Source organism: Pseudophryne corroboree, chromosome 8, assembly GCF_028390025.1.
Source record: "Pseudophryne corroboree isolate aPseCor3 chromosome 8, aPseCor3.hap2, whole genome shotgun sequence".
In the NCBI taxonomy this organism is placed as follows: Eukaryota; Metazoa; Chordata; class Amphibia; order Anura; family Myobatrachidae; genus Pseudophryne; species Pseudophryne corroboree.
In genome coordinates this window covers 73,020,596-73,047,624 of record NC_086451.1, presented here as the reverse complement: position 1 = coordinate 73,047,624, position 27,029 = coordinate 73,020,596, and the positions used below count along the sequence as shown (strand labels likewise).

General features: G+C 48.5%; 1 protein-coding gene across 1 annotated transcript in view; it reads left to right on the top strand.

Annotated features, from left to right (window-relative positions):
- The window catches only part of DPM2 (dolichyl-phosphate mannosyltransferase subunit 2, regulatory), a 129,070-nt gene extending 115,761 nt beyond the window's left edge, over positions 1-13,309 (top strand). Inside the window, exons 2-5 of the mRNA XM_063936663.1 lie at positions 865-1,029; positions 1,124-1,213; positions 10,918-11,020; positions 12,813-13,309. Of these exons, the coding sequence (XP_063792733.1) occupies positions 1,027-1,029; positions 1,124-1,213; positions 10,918-11,020; positions 12,813-12,871 (255 nt within the window). The 5' untranslated portion in view covers positions 865-1,026 and the 3' untranslated portion in view covers positions 12,872-13,309. The remainder of the gene's footprint in view (positions 1-864; positions 1,030-1,123; positions 1,214-10,917; positions 11,021-12,812) is intronic.
- The last annotated feature ends 13,720 nt before the right edge of the window (positions 13,310-27,029 follow it).

Here is a 27,029-nt window from a genome sequence, read left to right as displayed (position 1 = left end):
CACAGGGCTATTCTGTCCCGCATGTCGGTCCCTGCCCCGTCGCACAAGTACAAAAGCATCGCACAGCGGCGATGCTTTTGTGCTTCAGGAGTAGCTCCCAACCAGCACAGCTCCAGCGTGCTGGCAGGGAGCTAATCATCGCTGCCCAGGTACCAACGGCTGCATGTGACGTCACGCCTGCATTTACCAGACCGCGCCCCCTAAACGGCCGCTAAATGCCGCCGGCACGCCCCCTCTCGCCCAGCGATCGCTAGCTAACGACAGCCGTCGCTGTCTGGCATGCGCCAGGGCACTGCGGCGCCGGCACATGCGCAGTTCAGACCTGATCGCTGCTGTGCGAAAACGCACAGCAACGATCGGGTCTGAATGACCCCCTTTGACTTCATAGTTTACACAGGAATACCGAGCAGCCCGGAGCTAGATGCTGTGAAGGAGTCCGATCAGAGCAGGCACAGGGCAGGGGTCGTGAGGCTGGATGGGGGACCGCAGGTTGCTATCACAGCACACAGCTGGTAATTAATGTTTAAAAAATTTTTTAATCACCAAGAAGTTGCCCATGGCAACCAATCAGCACTGAAGTAACATATATAATTTGCATACTATAAAATGATACAGAGCTGTTGATTGGTTGATGGGGAAATTTCTCCACTGGCTCACTTCTCCGCTCTTATCACTGCTTAGTAAATGTCCCCGAGTCTCTCCCTTGTAAGAAAAAAAAACAGCCTTAACGCATGTGAAGACAAGGTTGAGGTTGGAAGTGTATAAGAAGCTGGCCGAATAAGAAGCTAACTTCAGCCTGGTAGTCTTGTAATACATTGCATTGTCCTGCGTTTCGTTACTATGGAGCTCTAACCACTGCACTAGACTGGGCTTCAGGGCCTGAAGGAGTTACTGCAACCAGGAAGTGAGTGAGAGGCTCTGCCTAAGCTCATAGTGGAGGACGTGGATTGGACAGTGTAGAGCCGGAAGGGAAAGGAGGTGTGTGGAGAGACGAGCAGGACTGAGGAGGACGCTGGAGCAGCACTGATGGTGAGCTGGGCTGACGCCAGGAACATGGCTGTGTGATGATCTGATCCTGTCTGTGGCCATTTGCTGCTCACCATCATTATGTGTTTTGTTTCAGGCGACTGGAAGTGATCGGCTGGCGGGGGCCGGGCTGGTGGCGTTCAGCAGCCTCCTGTTTGGCTATTACACAGTGTGGGTCATTTGCCTGGTATGTGATGGAATACACAGTACATATTAGTTGCCTGTAGAACTACAAGTCCCAGCATGCCTGTGGTCCGCTGCTGGTGTGGTGCTGGAGAGGTCCTTGCTGTCTGTGCTTGTTCAATAGCTTATGGTTGTGTATGCTGGGGCTTTTAGTTCTACAGCAGCGGGAGAGCCATGCAGTGTCTGCCCCCGTCATTCAACAACAACAACAACCACAATAATAATAATGAAATCTGTGCTTAAATGTGTTTATAGAGATGGCCATTGATGGTTTGCCACCAGTGGTCGATGGGTTTGCCATCGATGGCGGAGATCAAATGGTTCTCTGCCATCGATGGCTGACAGGCAGCAATGTTTTGTGTTTTTCTTTCCCTCAGCACAGGGGAATAGTGCTTAGCCCTGCCCCCACCCCTTCATATAATGCCATTTTATTACCAGTTATTTATATATATATATATATATATATATATATACACATGCACACACGCACCCACTCTGCAGCGCTGTACAGAGAATATGTCAGTCATACACAACTCCCCCCGCTCCATTTGATCTTGCAATGTATATTCTCTACTATATGGACACACACATGCACACTAGGGTTAAATACTTGTAAGAAGCCAATTAACCTAGCAGTGAGTTATTTTTGGAGTGTGGGAAAAGTCTATCAAACAGGGAGAGAACACATAAACTCCACACAAATAGCGCCTTTGTCAGAAAGTGAAGTTGTGACTTTAGGACTATGAATACTTTACCTACTTTGGGCCTTGTTCCGATACTTTATGGATGCCAAATGGTAACCAGTGAAGCTAATTGGACAACCTGCAGCGCCCATCCAATTCCATACATCAACAGCTATTCATGACCCAGAGGTTCAAACCTTATCTAGCGCTCCTAGCTATTGATGGATTGTTATGGTGCCAAGGGCTGGTTCTAGCCCTTGTGGCGCCCTGGGTGAAAATAGGGGCGTGGCTTCATAAAGGGGTGTGGTCAATGTGCCCTCAGTAGTATTGCCCCCGTTTGTGCTGCTTTAAAAAAATAAATAAAAAAAATTAATACTCGCCATCCCCGCTTCCTGATTCCCGACCGCTGCTGCCCTCCGTCTCTGGCCGCTGGCGCCGCTCCTCTGATCTATGGGAGAGACGTCATGACGTTTCTCCCATAGAACCGCATAGACACTAGAGGTCAATCATGACCCCTAGTGTCTTAAGTGCCGCTCCCACAATGCAGTGCGGTGCGCGATTTTTAGTTCAAATCGCATCGTTGTCTAGTTCAAATCACACCTTGTTTAGTTTCCCTTGCAATGCGATGCACGCTCCCTTGTAGTCAATATCGCAAGGCTAAATAGTATGTGCAGGCAGGTATTTCTGAACTACATCCATACATTACATATTGTTGTGTAGTCAAATTCAGGTGTAGTTCAAATCGCATGTACTGTAGTTTAAATAGCATACCACTAACGTACAAATCGCACAGCACAAATAGTATAGCTCAAATTGCACCTAGCACAGATAGCACCGTGTGTGGGCACCATAAGAGACCTGGGCACAGCAGTTCACGGTTTTACATTGGGGGCAGTTACTTTTACTTGGAGATCTATTAACTACTAGGATGTAGAGCAGCATGACAAAGAGAACTTGTGGGCATTTATGTCATTGTGTTGGTGAGGACGGAGCTAAATTTGATAGTGTCATGATGTGAGCAGGGAAAAGAGGAGGCAGCGGGAAGCCACAGACTGGGAGTTATATAGTAGAAGGAGCAGGGTCCCCAGCAGCACAGAGTATATCAGGAATTAGTGATATGTCAGTGAGGACAAGGCTGTATGTGACGGGTAGTGTCATGATGTGACGAGGGGAATGGAGGCAGCAGGAAGCCACAGACTGCAAGTTATATTGTGGCAGGAGCAGGATCACCCAGAGTAGTGATGACAAGTTCCTGTCACACTGATGCGGGAAGGCTGTGATATCAGACACGCCTCTATTAAAACCATAGTTCTTTCATGCAACTTGTTTATCACAAAGGCTGGTTGCTAGGTTGTTACATTATATGCAAACAAAGAATACAATCACAATGCGCTACCAATGGTGTAAGAGCAGCCTACCACTGACACAGAAACCTTCACCTAGATTCCAAATAATACATAAACAGAAAAAACTGGAAAGCGGTGGGCGCAACACCATATAATCCTCACATTAAAAGATCTGCGGACCGAAGGATTTGCTCTTAGTCCTATATTAAGGGCTTAGTGGGTCTGAAGCAGTTTTTCTCTGTGTGTCCTTTCAGGGTACAGTTCTTTATCTCAATAAAAGGAGACAGATCATCGAACAGACCAATTTGACAAACAGATCACAGGTTTATTTACACTAAGCACTCACAATAGTATAAGTAAAACAAGCATATAACCACATAAAAGTGGATGTGGGGGTGGCTGGCATCTGGTCTCAAGTTACCCTCCCAAGAGGCACTGGAAGCTCTGGATTCCAAAGTACATCGAAGCAGAACGATCGTCCAGGTCAGACAGCAACACCCTTCACAAACAAAAGCCACTAGCTTGACGCGTTTCGGACTTAGAAGTCCTTCTTCAGAAGCATAGTGGCAGTCTCTAAATTAGTGGTATTTATACCCACAGTCATTATCCTTAATTGGCTTAGAAGATGGAGCTTTTCCCGCTCAAACCGCGGCTATCGTCCGCGACCAGAAGTCCGTAACCGGAAGTAGTGCGTTCCACCGGTGAAACAGGAAGTAGTTCATGCGTTCCACCCTCGTAAATCGGCGGAGCTTAATGCAGCCAATCAAGGAGTTGATCTCCATTATTCCAAAAGGGATTTACCAAAGTTCATACAGGTTGAGTATCCCTTATCCAAAATGCTTGGGACCAGAAGTATTTTGGATATTGGATTTTTCCGTATTTTGGAATAATTGCATACCATAATGAGATATCATGGTGATGGAACCCAAGTCTAAGCACAGAATGCATTTATGTTACATATACACCTTATACACACAGCCTGAAGGTCATTTAATACAATATTTTTAATCATTTTTTGTATTAAACAAAGTTTGTGTAAATTGATCCATCAGAAAGCAAAGGTTTCACTATTTCAGTCTCACTCAAAAAATTCCGTATTTTCGGAATATTACGTATTTCGGAATATTTGGATATGGGATACTCAACCTGTAGTTCATTAATAGTCCACACATATATGAAAAAAAAAAAACATAAAAAAACAAAAAACAAAAAAACATTTTTTTTTTTTCATATATGTTTAAGCTCCGCCGATTTACGAGGGTGGAACGCATGAACTACTTCCTGTTTCACTGGTGGAACGCACTACTCCGGTGACGGACTTCCGGTCGCGGACGATAGCCGCAGTTTGAGCGGGAAAAGCTCCATCTTCTAAGCCAATTAAGGATAATGACTGGGGGTATAAATACCACTAATTTAGAGACTGCCACTATGCTTCTGAAGAAGGACTTCTAAGTCCGAAACGCGTCAAGCTAGTGGCTTTTGTTTGTGAAGGGTGTTGCTGTCTGACCTGGACGATCGTTCTGCTTCGATGTACTTTGGAATCCAGAGCTTCCAGTGCCTCTTGGGAGGGTAACTTGAGACCAGATGCCAGCCACCCCCACATCCACTTTTATGTGGTTATATGCTTGTTTTACTTATACTATTGTGAGTGCTTAGTGTAAATAAACCTGTGATCTGTTTGTCAAATTGGTCTGTTCGATGATCTGTCTCCTTTTATTGAGATAAAGAACTGTACCCTGAAAGGACACACAGAGAAAAACTGCTTCAGACCCACTAAGCCCTTAATATAGGACTAAGAGCAAATTCTTCGGTCCGCAGATCTTTTAATGTAAGGATTATATGGTGTTGCGCCCACCGATTTCCATTTTTTTCTGTTTAGGTTGTTACATTATACCATGTGTTTTCTTCAGTATAAAAGTAATGATGACACAACGAGTTGTAATCTAACCATTTACTAAAATAAACTTTGTCTATTTTCTCTAACGTCCTAGTGGATGCTGGGGACTCCGTAAGGACCATGGGGAATAGACGGGCTCCGCAGGAGACAGGGCACTCTAAGAAAGAATTAGGAATACTGGTGTGCACTGGCTCCTCCCTCTATGTCCCTCCTCCAGACCTCAGTTTGAATCTGTGCCCGGACGAGCTGGGTGCACCTCAGTGAGCTCTCCTGAGCTTGCTAAATAGAAAGTATTTTGTTAGGATTTTTTTTATTTTCAGAGAGATCTGCTGGCAACAGACTCTCTGCTACGTGGACTATGGGGAGAGAAGCAGCCCTACTCACTGTGGATAGGTCTTGCTTCTTAGGCTACTGGACACCATTAGCTCCAGAGGGATCGTACACAGGAACGCACCCTTGGTCGTCCGATCCCAGAGCCGCGCCGCTGTCCCCCTCACAGAGCCAGAAGCTGGCGTGAGAAGCAAGAAGACTTCAAAAGCGGCGGCAGAAGACTCCAGTCTTCATATGAGGTAGCGCACAGCACTGCAGCTGTGCGCCATTGCTCCCACATTACACCCACACACTCCGGTCACTGTAGGGTGCAGGGCGGGGGGGGGGGGGGCGCCCTGGGCAGCAATTAGAGACCTCTTGGCAAAGTGGGCATATATACAGTTGGGCACTGTATATATGCATGAGCCCCCGCCATTATTTTACACAAAATCGCGGAACAGAAGCCCGCCGCTGAGGGGGCGGGGCTTCTTCCTCAGCACTCACCAGCGCCATTTTCTCTCCACAGCTCCGCTGAGAGGAAGCTCCCCAGGCTCTCCCCTGCAGATTCACGGTAGAAAGAGGGTAAAAAGAGAGGGGGGCACATAAATTTAGCGCAAAATCAGTATATACAGCAGCTACTGGGTAAACACTAAGTTACTGTGTAATTCCTGGGTCATATAGCGCTGGGGTGTGTGCTGGCATACTCTCTCTCTGTCTCTCCAAAAGGCCTTGTGGGGGTTCTGTCCTCAAATAGAGCATCCCCTGTGTGTGTGGTGTGTCGGTACGCTTGTGTCGGCATGTTTGACGAGGAAGGCTATGTGGAAGCAGAGCAGGTACAAATGAATGTGGGATCGCCGCCGACGCCCGATTGGATGGATATGTGGAAGGTTTTAAATGATAATGTTAATTCCTTGCATAAAAGGTTGGATAAAGCTGAAGCCTTGGGACAATCAGGGTCTCAACCCATGCCTGCTCCTACAGCGCAGAGGCCGTCAGGGTCTCAGAAGCGCCCACTATCCCTAATTGTTGACACAGATATCGACACGGTTCTGACTCCAGTGTCGATGGCGATGATGCAAAGTTGCAGCCTAAAATGGCTAAAGCCATCCGCTACATGATTATAGCAATGAAGGATGTATTGCACATCTCAGAGGAAAACCCAGTCCCTGACAAGAGGGTTTATATGTTTGGGGAAAAAAGGCATGAGGTGACCTTTCCCCCTTCACATGAGTTAAATGAGTTATGTGAAAAAGCTTGGGAATCTCCAGATAAAAAAAATGCAGATTTCCAAACGGTTGCTTATGGCGTATCCTTTCCCGCCAACGGACAGGTTACGCTGGGAATCCTCCCCTAGGGTAGACAAAGCTTTGACACGCTTATCTAAGAAGGTAGCCCTGCCGTCACAGGATACGGCCACCCTAACAGATCCTGCGGATAGAAAGCAGGAAGGTATCCTGAAGTCCATTTATACACATTCAGGTACCCTACTAAGGCCGGCAATTGCCTCGGCCTGGATGTGTAGTGCTGTAGCAGCATGGACAGATACTTTATCTGAGGAACTTCATACCTTGGACAAGGGTACTATAATACTGACCCTGGGGCATATAAAAGACGCTGTCCTATATATGAGAGATGCCCAGAGAGACATTAGCCTACTGGGCTCTAGGATACATGCAATGTCGATTTCTGCCAGAAGGGTCCTGTGGACTCGGCAATGGACAGGGGATGCCGACTCAAAAAGGCACATGGAGGTTTTACCTTACAAGGGTGAGGAATTGTTTGGAGACGGTCTCTCGGACCTAGTTTCCACAGCTACGGCTGGGAAGTCAAATTTTTTTGCCATATATTCCCTCACATCCTAAGAAAGCACCATATTACCAAATGCAGTCCTTTCGATCACAAAGAGGCAAGAGAGTCCGAGGTGCGTTCTTTCTTGCCAGAGGCAGGGGTAGAGGAAAGAAGCTGCACAATACAGCTAGTTCCCAGGAACAGAAGTCCTCCCCGCCTTCCACTAAATCCACCGCATGACGCTGGGGCTCCACAGGTGGAGCCAGGATCGGTGGGGGCGCGTCTCCGAAATTTCAGCCACCAGTGGGTTCGCTCACGGGTGGATCCCTGGGCTATACAGATTGTATCTCAGGGATACAAGCTGGAATTCGAAGTGATGCCCCCTCACCGTTACCTCAAATCGGCCCTGCCAGCTTCCCCCATAGAGAGGGAAATAGTGTTAGCGGCAATTCACAAATTATTTCTCCAGCAGGTGGTGGTAAAGGTTCCCCTCCTTCAACAGGGAAGGGGTTACTATTCGACAATGTTTGTGGTACCGAAACCGGACGGTTCGGTCAGACCCATATTGAATTTAAAATCCCTGAACAGTTACCTGAAAAGGTTCAAGTTCAAGATGGAATCGCTCAGAGCGGTCATTGCAAGCCTGGAAGAGGGGGATTTTATGGTGTCTCTGGACATAAAGGATGCTTACCTGCATGTCCCCATTTATCCACCTCATCAGGAGTACCTCAGATTTGTGGTACAGGACTGTCATTACCAATTCCAGACGTTGCCGTTTGGGCTCTCCACGGCACCGAGAATATTTACCAAGGTAATGGCAGAAATGATGGTGCTTCTGGGAAAGCAAGGAGTCACAATTATCCCATACTTGGACGATCTCCGCATAAAGGCGAGGTCCAGAGAGCAGTTGCTGATCAGCGTAGCACACTCTCGGGAAGTGTTGCAACAGCACGGCTGGATTCTGAATATTCCAAAGTCGCAGCTGATTCCTACGACGCGTCTGCCCTTCCTGGGCATGATTCTGGACACAGACCAGAAGAAGGTTTTTCTCCCGACGGAGAAGGCTCCGGAGCTCGTGACTCTGGTCAGAGACCTCTTAAAACCGAAACAGGTGTCGGTGCATCACTGCACGTGAGTCCTGGGAAAGATGGTGGCGTCATACGAGGCTATTCCCTTCGGCAGGTTCCATGCGAGGACTTTTCAGTGGGATCTGTTGGACAAGTGGTCCGGATCGCATCTTCAGATGCATCGGCTGATCACCCTATCCCCCAGGGCCAGGGTGTCTCTTCTGTGGTGGCTGCAGAGTGCTCACCTTCTCGAGGGTCGCAGGTTCGGCATTCAGGACTGGGTCCTGGTGACCACGGATGGAAGCCTCCGAGGGTGGGGGGCAGTCACACAGGGAAGAAATTTCCAGGGTCTGTGGTCAAGTCAGGAGACTTGTCTGCACATCAATATCCTGGAACTAAGGGCCATATACAACGCCCTAAGTCAAGCGGAGCCTCAGTCAGACAACATCACCGCAGTGGCTCATGTAAACCGCCAAGGCGGCACAAGGAGCAGGGTGGAATGGTGGCGATGGTGGAAGCCACCAGAATTCTTCGCTGGGCGGAGAATCACGTAAGAGCACTGTCAGCAGTGTTCATTCCGGGAGTGGACAACTGGGAAGCAGACTTCCTCAGCAGGCACGACCTCCACCCGGGAGAGTGGGGACTTCATCAAGAAGTCTTCACACAGATTACGAGTCGATGGGAACTGCCACAGGTGGACATGATGGCATCCCGCCTCAACAAAAAGCTACAAATGTATTGCGCCAGGTCAAGAGACCCTCAGGCGATAGCTGTGGACGCACTAGTGACACCGTGGGTGTTCCAGTCGTATGTGTTTCCTCCTCTTCCTCTCATACCCAAGGTGCTGAGAATCGTAAGAAAAAGAGGAGTGAGAACAATACTCATTGTTCCGGATTGGCCAAGAAGGACTTGGTATCCGGAACTGCAAGAAATGCTCACAGAGGACCCATGGCCTCTGCCTCTCAGACAGGATCTGTTGCAACAGGGGCCCTGTCTGTTCCAAGACTTACCGCGGCTGCGTTTGACGGCATGGCGGTTGAACGCCGGATCCTAGCAGAAAAAGGCATTCCGGATGAGGTTATTCCTACGCTAATAAAGGCTAGGAAGGACATGACGGCTAAACATTATCACCGTATATGGCGAAAATATGTTGCTTGGTGTGAGGCCAGGAATGCCTCTACAGAGGCATTCCGGCTGGGCCGTTTCCTTCACTTCCTACAGTCGGGAGTGACTATGGGCTGAAAATTGGGGTCCATTCAGGTCCAGATTTCAGCCCTATCCATTTTCTTTCAAAAGGAACTGGCTTCTCTTCCTGAAGTTCAGACGTTTGTAAAGGGAGTGCTGTATAATCAGCCCCCTTTTTTGCCACCTGTGGCACCTTGGGATCTTAACGTGGTGTTGAGTTTCCTGAAATCACACTGGTTTGAGCCACTTAAAACCATGGAGTTAAAATATCTCACGTGGAAGGTGGTGATGCTATTGGCCTTAGCTTCGGCTAGGCGTGTGTCAGAATTGGCGGCTTTGTCACATAAAAGCCCCTATCTGGTTTTCCATATGGACAGAGCAGAATTACGGACTCGTCCGCAATTTCTGCCAAAAGTGGTGTCCTCTTTTCATTTGAACCAACCTATTGTGGTTCCTGCGGCTACTCGTGACTTGGAGGATTCCAAGTTACTAGATGTAGTCAGGGCTCTGAAGGTTTATGTAGCCAGAACGGCTGGAGTCAGGAAAACTGAGTCGCTGTTTATCCTGTATGCATCCAACAAGCTGGGTGCTCCTGCTTCAAAGCAAACTATTGCTCGCTGGATCTGTAACACGATTCAGCAGGCTCATTCTGCGGCTGGATTGCCGCCTCCAAAATCAGTAAAAGCCCATTCCACAAGGAAGGTGTGCTCTTCTTGGGCGGCTGCCCGAGGGGTCTCGGCATTACAGCTTTGCCGAGCAGCTACTTGGTCGGGTTCAAACACTTTTGCAAAGTTCTATAAGTTTGATACCCTGGCTGAGGAGGACCTTGTGTTTGCTCATTCGGTGCTGCAGAGTCATCCGCACTCTCCCGCCCGTTTGGGAGCTTTGGTATAATCCCCATGGTCCTTACGGAGTCCCCAGCATCCACTAGGACGTTAGAGAAAATAAGATTTTACTTACTGGTAAATCTATTTCTCGTAGTCCGTAGTGGATGCTGGGCGCCCGTCCCAAGTGCGGACTTCTTCTGCAATACTTGTATATAGTTATTGCTTAAATAAGGGTTATGTTATGGTTGCATCAGGTTTATCTGGTGCTCTGTTGTTGTTCATACTGTTAACTGGGTAAGTTATCACAAGTTATACGGTGTGATTGGTGTGGCTGGTATGAGTCTTGCCCTGGATTCCAAAATCCTTTCCTTGTACTGTCAGCTCTTCCGGGCACAGTTTCCTTAACTTAGGTCTGGAGGAGGGACATAGAGGGAGGAGCCAGTGCACACCAGTATTCCTAATTCTTTCTTGGAGTGCCCTGTCTCCTGCGGAGCCCGTCTATTCCCCATGGTCCTTACGGAGTCCCCAGCATCCACTACGGACTACGAGAAATAGATTTACCGGTAAGTAAAATCTTGTTTTTAATGCAATCTCATTTGCTTTCAGCCGTTCATCGACAGTGACCATGTGATTCACTCCTTCTTCCTGCCAAGAGAGTACACTGTGCTGCTGCCCTTATTGGCTGCCCTTATTCTGCTGCTCCTTATAGGTGAGTCACATCTTGGGGAATTGGAAGAAAGCTTTACAAGGTTACTATCTGGCTGTGTATAAATGAGCAAAGCCTGTTATAAGATGATTGTTTGAGGTTGGCAGGAAGCTTGGGACCCCACAGTGTATGGCAGTTGGCTGGGAAACCAGCCTGGATTTGAGCGGTCGCATGGTACAGAATCCTACTCTTAGGGGTATATTCAATTAAAGCCGAAAGCTGCCTGTCTGTTGAAAAGACGGCAGTTTTTGACTTTTTTAGGTCGGAAGGGGTTCCGACCTATTCAGTATAACCCCAAATTATTCGACAAGTCGAGGAATTCGACATGTCGTAAAGCACGTGGATCGGTGGAATAGCTGCCGATCCGCGTGCTTCTGTTGGTTTTGGCCCCCTTTTTGACCATCTCAATCCCACTTTAAAATCATTCTGATTGAGATGAGGGAGCCGAGAGGGGGGAGAATAGGCGGACTAGCAAGGAGACGGGGGAGAGCCGCGGGCAGACTGGGGAGAGCAGCGCTACAGCAGCGTAGCCAGAGGATGTGTCACAGCCGCTGCTCACGGCAGCGTCCACCCGGCTCCTGCAGTCTCACTTGCTGGTGCCGGGTGGACGCTGACGTGAGCGGCGGCTGTGACACATCTTCCGGCTACGCTGCTGTCCCCTGTCTGCCCGCGGCTCTCCCCCATCTCAGCTCCCGCATCTCAATTCAACTTTTTTTAAAGTCGAATTGAGATGGCATTGAATAGCCCTTGTCTGATCCATTCCGACAAATGAATGTCGGAATGGATCCGACTTCAATTTAATATACCCCTTAGTGGCCATTTTATGCATTATTCTTTAGAGTGTTTTTTTCTGTAGTGAAACTGTACATCTGCACTGACTATGCAGGAGCAACCTTTCAGGCCAATAGCAGAGCACAATCAGAGAGTTTGCAGATTGCTATTGGTCGGCATGGTCACGTTCCCATCTGTCAAACCTATTCAGCTGGATAATGGGCCTAATTCAGACCTGATCGCAGCAGCAAATTTGTTAGCTAATGGGCAAAACCATGTGCATTGCAGGAGGGGGGGGGGGGGGGGGGCAGATATAACATGTGCAGAGAGAGTTAGATTTGGGTGGGGTGTGTTCAAACTGAAATCTAAATTGCAGTGTAAAAATAAAGCAGCCAGTATTTACCCTGCACAGAAACAATATAATCCAGCTCTCTCTGCACATGTTATATCTTCCCCACTTGCAGTGCGGGTGGTATTCATGTGACCGGCGGTCGGGTTACCGACGGCCACATTTCCTCCACCGACATCCCGCCCCCTCACTATCCCAATGGTTGGCATGCCGACCAACAGGGACTATTTCCACTCGTGGGTGTCCACGACACACATAGAGCGGGAATGCCACCGAGCCTGCAAGGGGCTTGCTCCACTCGCCCCTCCCCGCCGGGATCCCGTCGTCGGTATGCTGCCGGGATCCCGGTGTCGGTATGCTGACCGCCGGTGAGACATACTACACCCTGCAGTGCACATGGTTTTGCCCATTAGCTAACAAATTTGCTGCTGCGATCGGGTCTGAATTAAGCCCAATGACCGAATAGCAGAGGAGGAGAAGCTGGCAGACTATGTTGCGCATTAGACAAGCCCCTCTAAATCTAGCCACACCCGCTATGCAATACTCTTGCATCCTCCAGTGGTATAGTGGGGTCTTGCACTGGATATCTCACAGTCGCAGGGCCCCACATTTGTAGCAGCACTGCTTAGTACAGTGTACGTAACAGTTGTGCTTTGTGTCTGTCTGTTCCCTTAGGAATTTTTGTGACTTATGTGATGATGAAAAGTCGGAGCCCTAAGAAGAAATCACAGTGAAAATATGAATATGTTGCTAGTCCCTATTTGAAGTGACTGATTTCCACCTGCAATATTCCAAGACAAATAGGTCACATCCTTCATGACATTTCACACCTGCTATGATGGAATAAGAGACCCCAACGAGTTCTTCTATCATCACAGAGCACCTTTATCAGAGGAACACTTACAGGCTAAGCTACCGTTAATGTAAACATTGCACCTGTGCCCTCAAAATTTGGCAAAGAAATGCTGCCACCTTGTGGTTGAACTTTATAATGACAGCATGCATGTAGGTTGCTGACTGTAGTTTAACATTCCAGGTCTACAGTTTAAAATGTCCTAATCGCATACCTTAATTTCTTGTGCTTCTTAGAAAGCCCACCAGATAGATACTTATGCTCTCAGAGAATTGTTCCTGCAGTGGATACGACTTGAATATAAAAATTTCTACATTAATTGATGGTTTATATTCTTATTATAATTTTTCTTATTACTCCATCACAGGCATCAAACAGGTGAGATGCGTAAATTATTTCTTAGGTTAACCAAGGGCACATGTTCATGGCAGGGGGCAGCCATGTTAAGGGGAATTATTTGCTTCAGCATACCAGATGACTGCTCCTACTTTCTGTATATCACTGGTACACGAAGACTATGGACCTTATTCAGTTAGGATTGCAATTTCTGCTAAAAAGCAGTTACTGTGATCGAATAGTTGCCACCCAGAAATTGCGAAAAAACGCCCATTGCAGAAATTGCATCGCAATATGCAAGCTTATCGCAAAACCATACGCAATTACCGGAACATCGAAGATTTTTCCTATCAGCGCCAGGCAGGGTCGTCCACAATTTTTGCGACACAGGAGACTGGAAGTGGTCAGCGCTGACATCAGGGGCCCTCCTTAAAACGCCTGGGCACGCCTGCGTTTCTTCACATACACACACAGAAAACGTCAGGTTTCCACCCAGAAACACCGGCTTCCTGTCAGTCAAACACTGTTGCATTGCGATCACAATCTGGACGCATTATCTGTCGCTGTTTTTACTCGCGCACGAGTAATGTGAACGCTGTGCATGCGCAGTTGTTCGATAATCAGCCGGATTGCGATTCACAAATTTTGCAATCTTTACTGGGGGGGAATTCAAATGTTTTTGAAAAGTCGGTTGAGTGTCTTCTTTTTTTTTTTTTTTTCCTGTCTAATAGATAGGAAAAAATAGACACCCAACTGACTTTTCAAACAATTGAATATCCCCCACTGAATGAGATCCTATATTCAATGAGTGTGACGATCAGTGATGCTATTATACTAAAGCTGTACTTACCTTGTGGTCAGAGTAGGCGGAACACGCTCAGTGAAGTCATGCAAAGCAGTGAGGCGCTGGGTATGAGAGGCGCTCTCTCTGCTCCACTAGCCTGCTGCTGCACCTGTCACACAGGCAGCGGCAGCATGGAGGGAAATGCTTTGGCACACAGTCTGAATAGGAGGAGGCAGCGGCTGTACTGAGGAGGGAGGTGATAGAAGGGGAGGAGGGGGAGGTGCTGTCAGACGTCGGCACCTCCTCTATAGCATTGCATGGGGCGGGGGCAGAAGGACACACAACCAGTTACTGGCAGGGTCATTGGGTGCAGTTCTGTGGTGCACGTTATATATATCCAGTTACTGATGTGCCACTGCTCATCTCTTGCATTTCATTTACTGTATGCATCTGCATGCATGGTCATTGCTTCCAGGCAGGCTCGGACTGGGCCACCGGAGGGCCGGTGAACTCACCAGTAGGCCCTGTCACACCTTCTTTTGTGTGAGCAGCAGGTGATCCCGGGAGGCGGAGGTGATTGCAGAGTCGGACTGAGGGGAGGAGAGGCGCGCGCTCTCCTCCTTGGTGCCCAGCCACAGGACCAGCAGCTGGAGCAGCACTAGAGCCCAGGCAGCGGCAGAGGTGAGCAGCACTGAGGGGCAGTACCTGTGTATCTGCCACTGCACTACTGTAGGCGTATGTGTATCTGGCACTGCTGGGGTCGTATGTGTATTTGGCACTATGGGGGGGGGGGGGGGATTGTCTGGCACTGCACTGCTGGGGGCGTATGTGTATCTGGCACTGCTATGGGCATCTGTGTATCTGGCACTGCACTACTGGGGGCATCTGTGTGTCTGGCACTATTGGGGGTGTATGTTTATCTGGCACTGCACTACTGGGGGCGTCTGTGTATTTGGCACTGCACTACTGGGGGCGTATGTGTATTTGGCACTGCACTACTGGGGGCGTCTGTGTATTTGGCACTGCACTACTGGGGGCGTATGTGTATTTGGCACTGCACTACTGGGAGCGTCTGTGTATTTGGCACTGCACTACTGGGGGCGTATGTGTATTTGGTACTGCACTACTGGGGGCGTATGTGTATTTGGTACTGCACTACTGGGGGCGTATGTGTATTTGGCACTGCACTACTGGGGGCGTATGTGTATTTGGCACTGCACTACCGGGGTCATTATTTTTTTCTGGCACTATACTGGGGTCTTTATGTGTATCTACTGTTCTCTCCCGGTGTAACCCAGGCACGTATACTACTGTTCTCTCCCGGTGTAACCCAGGCACGTATACTACTGTTCTCTCCCGGTGTAACCCAGGTACGTATACTACTGTTCTCTCCCGGTGTAACCCAGGTACGTATACTACTGTTCTCTCCCGGTGTAACTCAGGCACGTATACTACTGTTCTCTCCCGGTGTAACCCAGGCACGCATACTACTGTTCTCTCCCGGTGTGACCCAGGCACGTATACTACTGTTCTCTCCCGGTGTAACTCAGGCACGTATACTATTTATATAATTACAATATATGTAGTAAGCATTTCAGGTAGTATCTATCTAAAAGTGTTCTCATTTTATTTTTTTTACTGATGGCCATACATTTCATTATAGGGTTTATATTGTTTTGCACCCCTCTCTTTCTCTGACGTCCTAAGTGGATGCTGGGACTCCGTAAGGACCATGGGGAATAGCGGCTCCGCAGGAGACTGGGCACAACTATAAAGAAAGCTTTAGGTCTGGTGTGCACTGGCTCCTCCCACTATGACCCTGCTCCAGACAGTTAGAATCTTGTGCCCGGCTGAGCTGGATGCACACTAGGGGCTCTCCTGAGCTCCTAGAAAGAAAGTATATTTAGGTTTTTTATTTTACAGTGAGATCTGCTGGCAACAGACTCACTGCAGCGAGGGACTAAGGGGAGAAGAAGCGAACCTACCTAACAGGTGGTAGTTTGGGCTTCTTAGGCTACTGGACACCATTAGCTCCAGAGGGATCGACCGCAGGACCCGACCTTGGTGTTCGTTCCCGGAGCCGCGCCGCCGTCCCCCTTACAGAGCCAGAAGCACGAAGAGGTCCGGAAAATCGGCGGCAGAAGACTTCGGTCTTCACCAAGGTAGCGCACAGCACTGCAGCTGTGCGCCATTGCTCCTCATGTACACCTCACACTCCGGTCACTGATGGGTGCAGGGCGCTGGGGGGGGGGCGCCCTGAGGGCAATAATTGACACCTTGGCTGGCAAATCTACATCATATATAGTCCTGGAGGCTATATAGATGTAAAATTACCCCTGCCAGTATTCCAGAAAAAGCGGGAGAAAGTCAGCCGAAAAAGGGGCGGGGCCATCTCCCTCAGCACACTGGCACAATTTTTCCCTCACAGCTCCGCTGGAAGGAAGCTCCCTGGCTCTCCCCTGCAGTCTGAACACTACAGAAGGGTAAAAAAGAGAGGCGGGGCACTAAATTTAGGCGCAGGATAGATATATATATATGATATATAAAAAAGCAGCTATAAGGGAAAACACTCATTTATAGTGGGATCCCTGTGTTATATAGCGCTCTGGTGTGTGCTGGCATACTCTCTCTCTGTCTCCCCAAAGGGCTTTGTGGGGTCCTGTCCTCTGTCAGAGCATTCCCTGTGTGTTTGCGGTGTGTCGGTACGGCTGTGTCGACATGTTTGATGAGGAGGCTTATGTGGAGGCGGAGCAGATTCCTGTAAACGTGATGTCACCCCCTGCTGGGTCGACACCTGAGTGGATGGTGCTGTGGAAGGAATTACGCGACAGTGTCGACTCCTTGCATAAAAGGTTTGACGACATACCTAATGTGGGACAGCCGGCTTCTCAGCCTGTGCCTGCCCAGGCGTCTCAAAAGTCATCAGGGGCTCTAAAACGCCCGCTACCTCAGATGGCAGACACAGATGTCGACACGGATACTGACTCCAGTGTCGACGACGATGAGACTAATGTAACTTCCAGTAGGGCCACACGTTACATGATTGAGGCAATGAAAAATGTGTTGCACATTTCTGATGTTACCCCCGATACCACAAAAAAGGGTATTATGTTTGGAGAGAAAAAACTACCAGTAGCTTTTCCTCCATCTGAAGAGTTAAATGAAGTGTGTGAAGAAGCATGGGCTTCCCCTGATAAAAAGATGGTAATTTCTAAGAGGTTACTAATGGCGTTCCCTTTCCCGCCAGAGGATAGGGCACGCTGGGAAACATCCCCTAGGGTGGATAAAGCGCTCACACGCTTGTCAAAGAAGGTGGCACTACCGTCTCCGGATACGGCCGCCCTGAAGGAATCTGCTGATAGAAAGCAGGAGGCTATCCTGAAATCTATATATACACACACAGGTGTTATACTGAGACCGGCTATTGCTTCAGCCTGGATGTGCAGTGCTGCTGCTGCGTGGTCAGATTCCCTGTCAGAAAATATAGATACCCTAGACAGGGACACTATATTGCTAAACGTAGAGCATATAAAAGACGCACTTTTATACATGAGGGATGCACAGAGGGATATTTGCCGGCTGGCATCCAAAATTAGTGCAATGTCCATTTCTGCCAGGAGAGGGTTATGGACTCGGCAGTGGACAGGAGATGCAGATTCCAAACGACACATGGAAATTCTGCCTTATAAGGGTGAGGAGTTGTTCGGGGATGGTCTCTCGGACCTCGTATCCACAGCAACAGCTGGGAAGTCTACATTTTTACCCCATGTTCCCTCACAACCAAAGAAAGCACCGTATTATCAGGTACAGTCCTTTCGGCCCAATAGGGGCAAGCGGGTTAAGGGCGCGTCCTTTCTGCCCAGAGGCAGAGGTAGGGGAAAGAAGCTGCAGCATACAGCCAGTTCCCAGGAGCAAAAGTCCTCCCCCGCTTCCTCTAAGTCCACAGCATGACGCTGGGGCTCCACAGGCGGAGCCAGGTACGGTGGGGGCTCGTCTCAAATATTTCAGCAATCAGTGGGCTCGCTCACGGGTGGATCCCTGGATCCTTCAAGTAGTATCTCAGGGGTACAAGCTGGAATTCGAGACGTCTCCCCCCGCCGTTTCCTCAAATCTGCCTTGCCAACCACTCCCTCAGGCAGGGAGGCAGTGTTGCAGGCAATTCACAAGCTGTATTCACAACAAGTGATAGTAAAGGTGCCCCTACTTCAACAAGGAAGGGGTTACTATTCCACAATGTTTGTGTTACCGAAACCGGACGGTTCGGTGAGACCCATTTTAAATTTGAAATCCTTGAACACATATATAAAAAAATTCAAGTTCAAGATGGAATCGCTCAGGGCGGTTATTGCAAGCCTGGACGAGGGAGATTACATGGTATCACTGGACATCAAGGATGCTTACCTGCATGTCCCCATTTACCATCCTTACCAGGAGTACCTCAGATTTGTGGTACAGGATTGTCATTACCAATTCCAGACGTTGCCGTTCGGTCTATCCACGGCTCCGAGGGTCTTTACCAAGGTAATGGCCGAAATGATGATACTCCTTCGAAAGAGGGGAGTTTTAATTATCCCGTACTTGGACGATCTCCTGATAAAGGCGAGGTCCAGAGAGCAGTTGTTGGTCGGGGTAGCACTATCTCGGGAAGTGCTACAACAGCACGGCTGGATTCTAAACATTCCAAAGTCACAGCTGGTCCCTACGACACGTCTACTGTTCCTGGGGATGGTTCTGGACACAGAACAGAGAAAAGTGTTTCTCCCGGACGAGAAGGCCAAGGAGCTGTCATCTCTAGTCAGAGGCCTTCTAAAACCAAAATAGGTGTCGGTTTATCACTGCACGCGGATCCTGGGAAAAATGGTAGCTTCCTACGAAGCGATTCCATTAGGCAGGTTTCATGCAAGAACCTTTCAGTGGGACCTGTTGGACAAGTGGTCCGGATCGCATCTTCAGATGCATCGTCTGATAACCCTGTCTCCAAGGACAAGGGTGTCTCTGCTGTGGTGGCTGCAGAGTGCTCATCTTCAAGAGGGCCGCAGATTCGGCATACAGGACTGGGTCCTGGTGACCACGGATGCCAGCCTTCGAGGCTTGGGGGGGCAGTCACACAGGGAAGAAACTTCCAAGGCTATGGAAAAGTCAGGAGACTTCCCTACACATAAATATTCTGGAACTAAGGGCCATTTACAATGCCCTAAGTCAGGCAAAACCCCTGCTTCAAAACCAGCCGGTACTGATCCTGTCAGACAACATCATGGCGGTCGCCCATGTAAACCGACAGGGCGGCACGAGAAGCAGGACGGCAATGGCAGAAGCCACAAGGATTCTCCAATGGGCGGAAAATCACGTGTTAGCACTGTCAGCAGTGTTCATTCCGGGAGTGGACAACTGGGAAGCAGACTTCCTCAGCAGGCACGACCTCCACCTGGGAGAGTGGGGACTTCATCCAGAAGTCTTCCAAATGATTGTAAACCGTTGGGAAAGGCCACAGGTGGACATGATGGCGTCCCGCCTAAACAAAAAGCTATAAAAGTATTGCGCCAGGTCAAGAGACCCGCAGGCGATAGCTGTGGACGCTCTAGTGACACCGTGGGTGTACCGGTCGGTTTATGTGTTCCCTCCTCTTCCTCTCATACCAAAGGTACTGAGGATAATACGGAGAAGAGGAGTAAGAACTATACTCATTGTTCCGGATTGGCCAAGAAGAGCTTGGTACCCGGAACTTCAAGAAATGATCTCAGAGGACCCATGGCCTCTACCGCTCAGACAAGACCTGCTGCTGCAGGGGCCCTGTCTGTTCCAAGACTTACCGCGGCTGCGTTTGACGGCATGGCGGTTGAACACCGGATCCTGAAGGAAAAGGGCATTCCGGAGGAAGTCATTCCTACGCTGATTAAGGCTAGGAAAGAAGTAACCGCAAACCATTATCACCGCATATGGCGAAAATATGTTGCGTGGTGTGAGGCCAGGAAGGCCCCAACGGAGGAATTTCAGCTGGGCCGTTTCCTGCACTTCCTACAGTCAGGGGTGACTATGGGCCTTAAATTGGGTTCCATTAAGGTCCAGATTTCGGCTCTATCGATTTTCTTCCAGAGAGAACTGGCTTCACTACCTGAAGTTCAGACTTTTGTTAAGGGAGTGCTGCATATTCAGCCCCCTTTTGTGCCTCCAGTGGCACCTTGGGATCTCAACGTGGTGTTGGATTTCCTAAAGTCACATTGGTTTGAGCCACTGAAAACCGTGGATTTAAAATATCTCACGTGGAAAGTGGTCATGTTGTTGGCCTTGGCTTCGGCCAGGCGTGTATCAGAATTGGCGGCTTTGTCATGTAAAAGCCCTTATCTGATTTTCCATATGGATAGGGCAGAATTGAGGACTCGTCCCCAGTTTCTCCCTAAAGTGGAATCAGCGTTTCATCTGAACTAACCTATTGTGGTGCCTGCGGCTACAAAAGACTTGGAGGCTTCCAAGTTGTTGGACGTAGTCAGGGCCCTGAAAATATATGTTTCCAGGACGGCTGGAGTCAGGAAAACTGACTCGCTATTTATCCTGTATGCGCCCAACAAGTTGGGCGCACCTGCTTCAAAGCAGACTATTGCTCGCTGGATCTGTAGTACGATTCAGCTTGCACATTCTGCGGCTGGACTGCCGCATCCTAAATCAGTGAAAGCCCATTCCACGAGGAAGGTGGGCTCTTCTTGGGCGGCTGCCCGAGGGGTCTTGGCTCTACAACTTTGCCGAGCAGCTACTTGGTCGGGGTCAAACACGTTTGCAAAGTTCTACAAGTTTGACACCCTGGCTGAGGAGGACCTAGAGTTTGCCCATTCGGTGCTGCAGAGTCATCCGCACTCTCCCGCCCGTTTGGGAGCTTTGGTATAATCCCCATGGTCCTTACGGAGTCCCAGCATCCACTTAGGACGTCAGAGAAAATAAGAATTTACTCACCGGTAATTCTATTTCTCGTAGTCCGTAGTGGATGCTGGGCGCCCATCCCAAGTGCGGATTGTCTGCAATACTTGTATATAGTTGTTGCTTAACTAAAGGGTTATTGTTGAGCCATCTGTTGAGAGGCTCAGTTATTATCATACTGTTAACTGGGTATAGTATCACGAGTTATACGGTGTGATTGGTGTGGATTCAAAATCCTTTCCTTGTAGTGTCAGCTCTTCCGGGCACAGTTTCCCTAACTGAGGTCTGGAGGAGGGGCATAGAGGGAGGAGCCAGTGCACACCAGATAGTACCTAATCTTTCTTTTAGAGTGCCCAGTCTCCTGCGGAGCCCGTCTATTCCCCATGGTCCTTACGGAGTCCCCAGCATCCACTACGGACTACGAGAAATAGAATTACCGGTGAGTAAATTCTTATTTTTTGATCTACTACCACCAAATGTAGCATATGCGGGGATACGGTCATTAGGTAAACCACCATTGGTCGACATGCATTAGGTCGACATGGTCACTAAGTTGACATGGAAAAAGGTCATATACGGGACCCTCACCAGAGCTGTATTGCAGTATGGTACACATGGGGATGCAGTGATGTGACTGGTGCTTGGGATCCCGGCGGTCCCCATGCTGACGCCGGAATCCCGAGTGATTACAATGCCGCACGTCGGAATGACGACACATGGGGTATATTCCCACTGGTTGGTGTCCACGACACCCATGGAGTGGGAATAGAGTACAGGGAACTTGCTTATTGCAGTCCTATGTAACAGAGAGATTCTGTTGCGCTCCATCACAGAGGTCTGGGTAGATTGAGTCATCCTATACTGGGTGTTGCAGTATGCTGTGGCTCCTGGCTTCAGATAATAACAAGGATCCTTGTAGAGTGGTTTGCAAAATGTGATAACCCTGTAATTATTTTACTGTCAGGAATTTGTAATGGGTCGCTAGAGACTGCTATCAAATTTGTTTGCTGGCACAAATATCTGGACTTGTCCTAACCTAGCCACCCAATGGTTACAGTGTGGTTATTTTGGATACTGTGCACCTGGAGAAATAATGTATTATGCACAAAACATCTTAATTATCTGTATATCTATTTTTACCAGTATAGAGGCACCATACTTTTGCTGTAGTGGGGTAAATGTCCCTATAAAAGCAGTGTAACATGATCACCCAGTGCTGAAGTCATCATGATTGACAGAACATTGGTGGTCATTCCGAGTTGTTCGCTCGCTAGCTGCTTTTAGCAGCATTGCACATGCTAAGACGCCGCCCTCTGGGAGTGTATCTTAGCTTAGCAGAATAGCGAACGAAAGATTAGCAGAACTGCTACTAAATAATTCCTTGCAGTTTCTGAGTAGCTCCAGACCTACTCACAGATTGCGATCAGCTCAGTCCGTTTAGTTCCTGGTTTGACGTCGCAAACACGCCCTGCGTTCGGCCAGCCACTCCCCCGTTTCTCCAGACACTCCCGCGTTTTTCCCTGACACTCCTGCGTTTTTTTAGCACACTCCCGGAAAACGCTCAGTTACCACCCAGAAACGCCCCTTTCCTGTCAATCATTCACCGATCAGCAGTGCGACTGAAAAGCGCCGCACGAACAACAGCAAAACTGCTAAGTTTTGTGGTAAATAACGTAGTGCATGCGCAGTTAGCAACAAATCGCAGCATAGCGAAAATCGGCAACGAGCGAACAACTCGGAATGACCACCATTGGCTTTTGTGAAGTAAGGTGTTGGTTTTTTTTTTTAAATCAGGAAAATGGAATGTCTTTCAAAAGTCATGGAATACTGCATCTTCATGATGTAATGTTATGTATTATAGAAGCAGACAATGTGTGGATGTAGTTTGTGGATTTCATTGCTACATTACAGCAGCGAGTGCAAGGAGAGGACATGCTTCCACGACTAGTGCTTCAACACACAAAATGGCTGCCTCCTCTGGGTGTTCTAACAAAAATCGAGTTGAGTTCTATTGAACCATATATACTATAGGTCCTATTGTTAGACGGTGGATCACTCCGCGGTCTGTCTCTGTTCCCAGCACTAGAGGCAGCTTCCCTGCTCTAGTGTTTTCCCTCCTAGTGTTAGCTCAGTGCAGGAGGAGGCGCTTAGCTTCCTCACAGTCTCAGAGAGTTCATCCTGGGAGAGACAACTGCACTGACGTGCAGCTTCTGCTCTCCTGGGTGTGTGACTTTGTCTAGCCCACAGCCGCACCCTGTGTGTATGCAACCGCATCCTGTGTGTACTGAGACGCTGTGTTACCACTGTACTGCATCACGGGGGTAATTCGGAGTTGATCGCAGCAGGATTTCTGTTAGCAGTCGGGCAAAACCATGTGCACTGCAGGTGGGGCAAATATAACATTTGCAGAGAGAGTTAGATTTGGATGGGTTATTTTGTTTCTGTGCAGGGTAAATACTGGCTGCTTTATTTTTACACTGCAATTTAGATTGCAGATTGAACTCGCCACACCCAAATCTAACTCTCTCTGCACATGTTATATCTGCCCCCCCCTGCAGTGCACATGGTTTTGCCCAACTGCTAACAAAAATCCTGCTGCGATCAACTCAGAATTACCCCCTACATGTATACTGTGAGTTCCTGCTGCTGCAGAACATCTTCTATATACTGCAAGCTCTTATCTCTGTTATCTGAATAAACCAACCATCCTGGTTAAGTGCCATTGTGTGGACTAACATCCCTATTCAACACCGCAACACTCTGCCAACAGGTTATGGGCCCAGGACCCCAAGTCGGAAAGGCATTCTAAAACAGAGGTACATAAGAAATAAAAGTGCAGCTGATTAAAGGAGTACTTTTATTACATATAGAGAAGAATGTACAGTACAGGGAACAGCATGAACATTACAAAGCTAAAAGGCTCAGAGAAATACACAAGGTGGAATTTCACCATGGAGATGCAGCTTAAGCTGATAAAGTTGTGGAAAGTCACAATTGAGTCAGGAGCAGACCCAAACCCACTTGAGGTGGATAGAGCCATCGGGACGATAGGCTTGGCCGTGGAACAACACGTCTACTCCATTATCAGCGGGAAAGTGTCAGTCAAAGACGTGGGCAGCTCTGCAAATGGTGTATGAGGACAAAGGTCTGATGAGAAGAATAAACTTGAGGCATATGCTGTACGGGACAAAGTTAAGTGCCTGTAAAGGCATGAACGATTATATTAATAAAATACTGTCAATAGCTCAGCAGTTGGCATCTGTGGTGGCACAGGTGGACGACGAGGAACTGGCGATGGCGATGTTACAAAATCTGACATCAGAATTTAATTTCCTGGTAGTAGCTTTGGAGTCTAACGATACTAACCTGACAACAGAAATTGTAAGAGCCAAGCTGTTGCAGTTCCAAGAACGTATTCCTGTCAAGACACATGCTAAGGGTCCTGCCTTATTCACAAAAGGTACTAAGGGGGTAATTCCAAGTTGATCGCAGCAGGAATTCTGTTAGCAATTGGGCAAAACCATGTGCACTGCAGGGGAGGCAGATATAACATGTGCAGAGAGAGTTAGATTTGGGTGTGGTGTGTTCAATCTGCAATCTAATTTGCAGTGTAAAAATAAAGCAGCCAGTATTTACCCTGCACAGAAATAAAATAACCCACCCAAATCTAACTCTCTCTGGAAATGTTATATCTGCCTCCCCTGCAGTGCACATGGTTTTGCCCAACTGCTAAAAAATGACCTGCTGCGATCAACTTGGAATTACCCCCTAAGTCCAGAAAGCTCAAGTTCTAGTGCTTTATATGTCATAAGGTGGGGCACAAGGCCTCAGATTGCAGACTGAGAAATTGCAGTGGTACGCAGAAAAAGCGTGACAAACCAAATGAGTCGGCATTGAATGCAGCAGATAGTTACAAGAAGGATTGCTGGTACATGCTCTCGGGGGGGGGGAGGGGAGGCATTTCGGTTGTAATCAGGAATGGTTTAATTTACTGGCAGCATGTGAACCCATTGCAGTAAAAGGGATTGGACAAAGTCCTTGCTGCTTCAAAATTTGGGACAATCACAGTGCGTCTAAGAATTAAAGGTGAAACGGTTATTACGGACATCCAATACGTCTTGTTCATGCCAGATTTGGGAAGCAATCTCATTGCTATAAACGTCCTGGAGAAAAAGGGTTAAAGAATCCAGTTTGAAAAGGGCAAAAGTATGGTGCAAAATGAGAAAGGGAATGTAAAGTGCATCCAACTGTATGTCCTGGACACAGAGCAGTGGGGGTTATTCAGACCTGATTGTTAGGCAGGGATGTTTGCTGCCCTGCGATCAGATAGTCGCCGCCCACAGGGGGAGGGAGAATTTGCTGTGCAAGTATACGATCGCATGTGTAGCAGAACTGCACAAACTGATTTTGTGCAGTCTTTGCTCAGCCCAGGACTTAAGGCCCATACACATTAGACGATGTCGCTCTGTGAGCGACATCGTCTAACGTTTCCCCCTCCCGGGCCGGCCGGTCGGCGGCCGCCTGTACGCACTGAGCGATATGACCGCTCATATCGCTCAGTGACGTCACGCCCCCGCCAGCCCTGCATGAAGGTCGTGGACGACAGTCCACATCCTTCATGCATGCCCTACCGACAGCGACGATCGTTGCCGACCCACGGGGCCGCGCATCGGTCGTCGCTGGCGGCATACACACTTAACGATATAATGAGCGACGTCGCTCAAGGAGGGGGAAAATGAGCGACGTCGCTCATTATATCGTTAAGTGTGTATGGACCTTTACTCTGCCACTGCAATTGTTTCCTGCTGAACGGGGCCGGAGCTGACGTCAGACACACTCCCTGAAAACGCCTGGTCCCTCCTGCGTTTTTACGGACACTCCTGTAAAACGGTCAGTTGCCACCCACAAATGGCCTCTTCCTGTCAATCACTTTACCATCGCCTGTGCTATCGCTTTTTTTAGCACCATCCCGTCGCTAGGCACCGATGCCCGGTGCTGCGGTCTGTCGCGCCTGCGCATTGTGGTGCATACGCATGCGCAGATCTGATTGCGCATTGTGCAAAAACGCACAGCAGCGATCAGGTCTGAATTACCCCCAGGGTTCTGCAATGGCGGCGTCTAATTCAAACCAGTCGATGGAGCTGTGGCACAGGGGCCTAGGTCATCTGGGATGACAACATCCAGAAACTACTCGATGGAATGGCAACTGGAATCACTGTAATACTGAGAGACCTGTGTGTGAGAGTTGTATAAAAGGAAAGCAGACTCGCACCCCATTTCCTAAGTCTACTAGTAAAGCGGAAATACCACTAGCCCTAGTGCATACTGACGTATGTGGTCCGATGGAGATGGAATCAGTGAGTGGCTATAGGTATTTTAGAACATTTATTGATGACACGTGTGTTTCATGAAAGCTAAAAGTGAAGTGGAATACAAGAACCTGGTGGAGACACAGGGATATATTTACGAAGGTCCCGATTTTGACCGAGATGGTGTTTTTTCTTCAAAGTGTCATCTCGGGAATTTACTAAACTCAAATCACGGCAGTGATGAGGGCATTCGTATTTTTTTGGAAGTCCAAGGGAAAAAATACGATTGAATACACCTTCGGTCAAACGCGGCTGTTTAGGTATGGTTCACGGTCATTTACTAACCATTCGTATTTGTAATCTGTACCGTGAAAATGCATTTGCGGCCGTGAAAAAATACAAATCGTAAAAAAGTCCTAAAAAAAAGTAGACCTGCTTTTGATAAGCGTGTTTACATGTGTATTCAATTATCCATTAGTCACACCTGATTTTTTGGCCCTTTAAAAGGGTCCCAAGCACATTTTGACCAGCTCTCACTCTGAAATGGCTGCTGCCGTGTGTAGTACAGATTTCTTGTTTGCTGGGGGATACCTGAGACTGCTCCATGAGGCGACAATAAATCAGGGCCAGGTAAGTCAACATGGTCAGCAGGTTGTACAGGTGCCGCGGAGGCTGCGCAGGCCTCGTTTTTTTAGGGGTCG